Raw genomic sequence first — 8,865 nt, 5'->3', positions numbered from 1 at the left:
GGCCCCCCCCCCCCCCCCTCTTATATGGGGAAAGAAATTACGTTTACCAACTGTCTTGGTCATTCCTAGCTACAGTATCCGACCTCGATCCATGTGCCACTTGTCACGTCAATGATTTTTGATTGATGGAACAGGTCAGTAGCATAATGATTACCGCAGGTTTACCGCCTACTCTAGCTTATCTTCCTCCCCATTGGCTGTTTTGGGCAGTTGGAAGACAAATCATTTGCCCTTGAATGATTGCTAATCAGTTAGATAGATACCCTTCTTAAGCATTCAATTAGCCGAACACATAAGGTAAGCTCAATTGAAGCAAAGGGCCAAACTCATTTGGTGTGATCTGCTGGTGTATGGTGGTCAAACTCATCCCTCCGAGGTGGACACATGGCTGGTGACATCACACGTGGATCAAGTTCAAGTGGGTCCTTTAATCCGATGTCATAGATTGGAGGCCGACATTATCTATCCTAGAGCCTGTTTGAGCCCTATTTTTATTGAAGAATGCATTTTGGAATGGTAGATTGATGAAAAATGTGTGGTTAAAAAATAAGAAAAAGTTTTGTGTTAGCGTGTAATATTATCTTATTGAAAAATGTGTGATTGAAAAGAAGAGTGAGAAAAATGTGTTTTGGAAATAGCAGAGATCAAACAAGGGCCTATATTATTGTCTCATGGGTACTCTAAATGAGGAAAAAGTGCCACTCACATAAAATTCCTGATAAATATAATTTCGGTTCAAAAAGGAAACCTAGACATAAGTTCCTTAATATTAGCTTTGGAGCACATAATTTCCACTACGCTTCCAGATCATCAGAACAAAGGTATATACTATAACATTATACCAAAAAACTCCACTGAAATAAGATTCCCATTAATAATATTCGCGATTCCTAATGGAAACCTTAATGCAAGTTTCTATCCGATGATCAGCCATATCCATATAGAATTGCTTTGGAACATATGATTTTATTAGGTTTCCAGGTAATCATAACAAGCGTATAAATACTACAATATGTAACATGGGCTGTCAACAATCTTGTACACACGAGAAATCATGAAGCCCAACAAACCAATGAGATAAGACTATAAACTTCTATTGCGATTTCTTCAAATTATAAACAGATTTTTTTCTTGAGGGGGAAGTGGAGGGAGAGAGTTACCAACTGGGACAAAGTGAATTGATACATTCTAAACATACCTGCAGATAAAAATTTGAAAAATATGAAGAGACTTTGTTGAGAGATTATAAATAGCACGGTCAATATGTTCTTTCCCAAACAAGTACACTACTGGATAACCGAGAAGCCACCTGCAGCAATGGTATATACAGCATTTTAAAAGGTGATTGAGAATGAATACCAGACAAGATTGACACAAAAGCATTTGTAACACAAACACACTACAGGCATTTATTAGGTTGGCTTGACTACTCAAAGTTGAACCATGTAAGTATAAGAGGTTTAATAATGTGGGTGGTTGAGGATCTATTATTCCACTAAAAGACAACAATGTATAGTCAGCCATCCTTGAAGCCAACACAGACATGATTCATGGGGTTTTATTCAAGTTTATTAATGAATGAAAAGAATGTAGTTTAATTTCTCAAGTTGTATCATTCCCCAATTCAATTTGCAAGTAACTGAGTGGTTTTAGTGGACGTGGCTACTGAGAGAGTGGGTCCATGGTAGGCAGCAGTCAACTATTTTCTCCAGGTTTAGAATTGGACTTTTCAAATTTGATTTTAGTACAGATGAGAAAGAAGCGGAAGGAAATTAAGAGGACAGCTCTTCTGTGTGGTGTAATTATTGTTAAATAATGACCTTTTCTTTTCTTTTCCTACCCAATCCATATTTATAACTAAAGAAAAAGAAAAGTAAGTGAAGTGCCACCCATTCCATGCGGAATTTCATTCTAGGTGGAATCGTCCTTAAATTCCTAGACTCCTAGTCATCAGTCATCACACCTTACCAAATGAGAACCTCACTTTCTTAAAATCTCAATAAACCAAACGATAATTACAATTATCCAGTCAAGGTGTAATCCAATTTCAACAAGATGGAAGGTATCAGAAATCTAACAGATTCTTTAAGAAAGTAACCTCTCCCAAGTTCCATATTAACCCGCAAATTAGATGTGGTAGTAAAATATAAAAATTTCAAGGCAAAACAGAACAATGCACATTTGAGGGTAAAAATGGAGAATTACCCATTAAGGGTTGGCACCGTGACCTGACTTATTTGAAGGCAGCAACTGAGATCAATTAACTCAGAAGATGTGGAAGTAACTGGCTCACTAAGAGAGGACCCAGCATTAGCAGTTAAATCTATACCATGATTTTGCAAGGGATCACTATTCAGACCATCAGCAGAAAATACAGAGGCAAACAACTTCTGAGCTGATAGAAGTTCAAGTGCTGCTGAGCTTTTTTCCACTTGAGTTATCATCTGGAATCACAATAAAATAATCTTAGTAAATAAAAAAGGATAAAGAAAAGTATCTCATAGGAATATCCTTAAACTGAAAGAAACCTTTGGAGGATCCTTTTCAAGGTCCACAAAGAGCATTTCGATCTCCAACTTCAGACTTGATTTGATGAAGTCTGCAAGTGCTCTGAAATGTATCAAATAGATCATATCTTCTATAATCATGACCCGCAGATGCTCAAAAATTGAAGACTCCTGAAAGCAGATGACATGTAATGCTAGTGTCAACAACCGATAATCAAACTTCAAGAAAAAAACATTAAAGAGCACTTCGGATCAATACTTCAATCGGAACCATGAGAAATAGTCAAAGAAATAAAAACAAAATTTCAGCAATGACATCTCACAACCGATACTGGTTTCCATTTTCAGGCATATGCAGCAACTTTTTCCTTATCATTTTATGTTCCATGATAGTAACCAAATAAAATGCTATAAACACAACTCTGAATTTAGCCATTAAGCTTCTCCTAGTGGAGCTTAATATCCTAGGCTGGGGAGAAAAGTGATGGCCAACCTAATATATTCCGAGTCATTGACTTGCATATCCTCTGTTATAAAGCACGTCTTGTAATAGTTTTGTGTGCCTTAATTAGCCGACAGAAAGTCGTGCAAGTCGATGGTGAATGATGAATGGATAATCATGCATTTTCTCCAACACATCTTATATTGCATCATTCTCAGTGGCTTTTGTGCACAAATTCAGGATAATAATAGTAACACCGAAATTAGACTAATGCTTGTCAGTAACATGACAATATGCTGGAACGTCTTCATTCTGTCACCTCTGAATGGATTCTGAGTCAAGTTGTCAAGATACTACATTGTAATATCACTAGTCCAGAAGGCTCAGTTGAATTAATTAGGTACAATCCACTTCCTTACCCTTTCATTTGCAATCATATCCTAGGTGCTTCCTCTCTTTTTATAATCACATAGCAATCAAATATGTACAACACACATATATGCCATGACAGAAGTGCACATGTTTCCCATTTTTCTTCTAGGTATAGTGGAGAGTCAGGAAGGTGAAATTCAAACCAAGGATTAGATATGCTAAGCACCTGAAGTGGAAAGAAGTAGAAAGCCAAAAGAATGCACAAATCTAGTCTTTAAAATTGTAGATTTAGCAAGAACAGATACGCCCCAGAGAAACTGTAATACCCTTTAATCCTAACAACTACGTCTAGCCAGAATACAAGGCAAACAGTAGTGGAATCAAATTCAGCAAATGTGAAGTCACGACCTATGTCAGATACCAGGTGAATGTCTAAAAATACTCTAGAGTGAACTTCAAGATTAAAAAGCAACAACATGAATAATCGTCAAACTATCTGATTAACCTTATAAAATTTACATTTTCTCCAAAAAAAAATTAATCAGTTAGAAAATTATGTCAGTAAAAATAAGACTCCAAAGACTATATATTCAGACACAGCTGTGTAATAGTTTGCTAAAAAAATAATAATAATAATAATAATAATAATAATAATAAAAATAAAAATAAAAATCTACATAATTTCTATTTCGAAAAGCTGATAAGGAGGCTCAAACCTGTTTGCAGTGTTTGAGAAACGCACAAAGTCGTTCCTGCAGTTCGGGCATCTTACCTCCATAATCTACCATTATAACTGGTCTCGTCTCAGTGCATAAGGCCAAAACATCTGTTTAAAGAAAGTCACTTAATCGTTCATCTTTCTATTAAAAACCACAATTGACCCATCAGTTATAATCCTATCAATAACTGGAAACTAGAATTGGAGTTCATACAAAAACAGTCTACTCCCATAAAATTAATTTCTCCCCATATCTGAACGAATAAGATTAACTAATGAAACCCACAAATTGAACAAAAAATTGAAATTTGAAGGAACCAATAAGTTCCCGTAGAACAAAACTACAATTAATAAATTTGGGAAAATTAAAACAAAAAGAACTAGTTGAAACCTGTCTCAAGACGACGCTTAGAAGGATGCTTGAGTCGCCATTTTATTTGAGAGATTGAACTTTCAAACACTCTCAGTATCTCTTCTAATTCTCCAACCTCCATTCAAATACTTCTAAGGAAATGATTATCGCTGTGTGAAGAGAGTGTGCAGCTACGGGTTGCAGAAAAGGAGGAGACCAAAAGGTTTGGAGTGGGACTAAAGTGAAACAATTTTGTAACTTCGGCAAGAACTTATGCTAAACCAAAGTTCGATACTTGACTGACACATTGTAAAAGTTTAATGCCGAGCGGAGCCATAGATTTTAGAGAGTGTTTGTTAAAAAGCCCATTCAAGCAATCTATTTGGATAAATAACCTTATTTCAATGTTTGTTAGTCAAATAGCCTTCGAATATAAAATACAAAAAATAAATAATATCAAAGGTCCAACACCCCCCACCAAATATCTCTTTCAATCCAATCAAATTCCTCATTTCATCTTCATAAATCATCGACTTGCTTTCCCTGTACTCGCTATTGTAAATTTTTGTTATTCATTACTTCACCCATCTTCTCCAATATTTTGAGCGTTTGAATAATAATTTTGATTTTTATACCATTTACATTGAAATCTTTACTATATTTGAAAAAAAAAATGTATTTTTTTTTTTAGAAATATCGTGTATATTGGTACTTTTATTGTTGAATATAATATGAAATGATATTTTGATTGATTTTGTGTTTACATTTGGTGTATTTTGACATTCCGCAACTATTGAACAATAACGACGTTCCAATCATTATTTTTACTGTAGAATGACTCTACATTCGTATCGTCCATGTAAAACAATAGTACAACCATAAGTATAATATGTGTTTGAAAACTGGGATAATCGCATCACTTGTATGGATCGTGTACCACTGTGCAAGAGACATGAACGATGAAGATAAAACAACACATCTACTATTTTTGTGGTTTATGATATGCTGCTTTTGTAATATTGAAAAATGATGGTGGTGTTATAATGTTCTGTTTTTGTCATTTTGAAATGCTAGCTATTCATAATGTTTGGAACGATTGATGTTGTCAATATCTTAGAATTGATGAAATCATAACTGCAGATATATTGTTATTTTGTTGTTATAAAATATCATTGGTGTCATTTTAAGTATTTCACCGATAAAATATAGAAATGATGTTCAAATATTAAATATTATTAATTTAATAGCAACTAATTTCAAAGACATGATATCAATTATTCATATCGTATTTATATATGTAACGATACTTGTGCCATTTCCACAACAATAACAGCACTTGTGCTTTTCTCTTTTTTCATGTGTGATTAAGAATGAGCATATCTCTCAAATTTTATAAATTTCATGTTCATCTTACAACTTAAATGAGTTCAAATAATTGATTATCGGAGCTCGAATGGGTCATAGGCAATCATACTCGTGTTTATAGATAGTACATTTGCCGTTATGTTGCATAAAAAGTTTAAAACAAGGTTATCCGTTTATATAACTCAAAAGAAAATGGATAAACTTTTGCCAACTAAATTTTCACAATATGGATTGATTTATTTAGTTCTAGAGCAATAAATACCAATATATACAGAAGTAGTTTACGTATACTCCAGATTTTAATTGAAATGTTTCCAATACATGACAATCATGAAAAAATTATGAGTATCTCGTAACGAATCAAAATTCAAAAATGAACAGACCACTTTCTTTCTTTCCTTCACCATTATTCATTCCACCTCATCCTCAATTCAAACCCATAATTAATAAAAATAAAATCTGGTGAAAGATTAAAAAGACCCTCCATATTGGAATGCTAATTCACAAATCCAACATAAGAAAGCTAACTTTCATCTAGGAAACTTACATACAAAAGCATAACACAAAAAATACAAATAAAAATTGACAATTAAGGTTTGAGTAATTTGCACCGTAGAGAACATAAGTGTCTAGGATTGGGGCGGTGGCTCGAAAACAGAGTTGGGATACTGTAGATAGTCCTTGTAGAGCTTGCAATACAGCAACGGTGGTGGGTATGTTACTGTAGGCATTTATAGTAAATTTTAGTACTCCTCTTTCTTGATTTCTCTCAATGCTGACACCAAGCCAATAACTCTGTCGTTGAAGAAGCCCTCGATGCACAAATTTCGAATCTTCGAAGTTTTATTGGATAGAAGATGATGAAAAGGTAAAGAGGAAGACAACTCTAATTTACTTTCAAAATGAAGAATAAGGTTTTACAGTGACGTCGAAGGAGAAATGACGGGTGAAATGAGGAAAATTTGGGGAGATTTTTCTACTTGGCCTGTTACTATTTTTTTTTTTATGAAAATGTCTATATTACCCTTAATAAAATGATTCTTTCTATATTGCAGTATATGTCCTAATCTTTTAAACATTTTATCTTCTGTTAACTCTATTTTGGATATATAAAATCATTTTATGATCTAATAAATAAGAATAATCTGCAATATTCATTTCATATTTTCTAATTAAAGTACTGTATTCTTTAAATGGTAAATTTGTATTTTTTTAATTGAGATATATTATTCTTTATTTTTTCTAACATTCTTTCTAATAAATTATCTAATCTCTCAGTTGTATATCCTGACATTTACCAAAATAATTATCATGCAATTATCCCTGTTATTCTTTTAAGATCTTTAAAAAAAAATTCATTCTAATTTTAGCAAAAATTTAATAGTTTTACTTTAGGTTTGATCTAGACTTGTATTCTTAGAACCGAGTGACCTTCGAGTTCTGAATTTGTAAAATGTTTCCTCCAACGGCCTCCTGCCTTCATGGAATTGTTATTGTTTCAGCTACTTGCTTTTACTGTATCAACTTCTAAAGAATAAAACTCTAGACTTCTGTTAAGAAAAACTCTCTTTTTGCTAAAATAAGAAGAAAACTTTCTATTTGATCTTTCAAGAATCTATGGGAAAAAGATTTAGAAACTCATATTGATATCAAAATATTGAAATTTTATTTCTATTAAGATTGATACAAGACTTTAATTTTGGTACAAGGAGTTTCCAGAAAAACTGGTTTTTAAACTGAGAATAGGCTATTGCTTCCAACTTGAGAATTCAATATAGGATGAGATGATATTCTTCTATCGTAATGTCTCTATTTATACAAATTTTTGAGACTCTATTACATCATTGAATATATCAGCAAGGCACACTTGCCTCTCTATTTTCTTCCTTGGGCCTACATCTTCACATGTTGGTTCAATTTTTCAAAGAGTATCTTTATCTTCAATGTCTTCATATGTAGTATTATTGTCTTTCATACACCTTTGTCAAAAAGGTGCTTTGTCTTCTTCTTTCATTTTTTCACATGCAGTTGGGGCACTCCCTTAGTTGGCAGGATTCTTTTATAGTGGTAGGACATCTTGGAAATTTATATATATTAAATCTTGTAATATAGTCTTTTAAAATTTCTGATTTTGCATATCTTCCATTAGAAGCATCCAATTTTCATATTGGCATAGGCACGAGAATTTTGTATCAAATAAGTTTTTGGCAATGTTGTAGATGACTTTAATTCCAAGTGCTCTTCTATGTCTGATCCATGATTTTGTCACTGTTGGGACTTTTCTATTATTCTCTGTAACATCAATTTGGAAATTGGCTGCAACATATCCAATTGAGATTATGTATTCAACTGGATAGTAAACGACTCCATTATATTCTAGACTGATTGAATAGAATTTTAAAAATATCTTCCTTCCTTTGGCAAATCTGGATACATTCTTAATGAATATGTCATCAAACTTTGAAATTTCAACAAAATCTTTTCCTGGATAAATCAAATCCATGAATTCAAGTCTGTCATGATTTTTATAAATGAAAGGTCACCTCCTTCCATGGCTGTAATTCTAGGGTAAACATTATTTCCTGGAGAAATGAAATATGAATTACTTATTTTTATTTCATAAGTGATTTTGACTATTTCGGCATATTTTTCTTCGTTTGGATCTAAAGAGATTTTATCTTCTTGGTCTATGATGCTGATTGTTTTCATATCTCTTTTATCTCTATTTATTATAACTTTCTTGGTTGATGATACAGAAATAGAATCTCCTTTATTATCAGTTTGTATATTGTTGTCACGTCTGGGTCCGCTGCTGCTTCCAGCTGTCCATGTTAGGTATTGATTTGGAAAACTCATTTCTGAGCTCTTTGGTATATCTGTTTCAAACAGTATATTTTCAGTTGTGCTGCAATAGCATCAACTTGATTTTTGAATTCAATGGCATATTTATGATGTTCAGTGGTGATATTCAACAATATTTTCATATTTGAGTTGAATATCTCTGAGATTGGGATTGCTTCAGAGCTTATATCTTCGGATTCTTCTCTAAGAAAATTTGTCCTTTCTTGTATATGTAGAATAGATCAGTATAACTCCATCGCCTTGATTT

The 8,865-nt window shown here is 33.0% G+C and overlaps 1 protein-coding gene across 2 annotated transcripts in view; it reads right to left on the bottom strand.

Annotated features, from left to right (window-relative positions):
* Positions 1-4,760, bottom strand: part of LOC111392083 — a 6,709-nt gene extending 1,949 nt beyond the window's left edge. For both annotated transcript variants that reach the window (XM_023017362.1, XM_023017363.1), the window contains exons 1-5: positions 4,431-4,760; positions 4,038-4,147; positions 2,529-2,678; positions 2,206-2,444; positions 1,199-1,309 (exon numbers count right to left, since the gene is read on the bottom strand). In XM_023017362.1, the coding sequence (XP_022873130.1) occupies positions 1,199-1,309; positions 2,206-2,444; positions 2,529-2,678; positions 4,038-4,147; positions 4,431-4,533 (713 nt within the window). In that variant the 5' untranslated portion in view covers positions 4,534-4,760. The remainder of the gene's footprint in view (positions 1-1,198; positions 1,310-2,205; positions 2,445-2,528; positions 2,679-4,037; positions 4,148-4,430) is intronic.
* Positions 4,761-8,865: the final 4,105 nt, after the last annotated feature.

The sequence above is a fragment of the Olea europaea genome, unplaced genomic scaffold, assembly GCF_002742605.1.
Source record: "Olea europaea var. sylvestris unplaced genomic scaffold, O_europaea_v1 scaffold878, whole genome shotgun sequence".
NCBI lineage: Eukaryota > Viridiplantae > Streptophyta > Magnoliopsida > Lamiales > Oleaceae > Olea > Olea europaea.
Note: the sequence above shows the minus strand (reverse complement) of the source record. Positions and strands in the feature narration are given on the sequence as shown.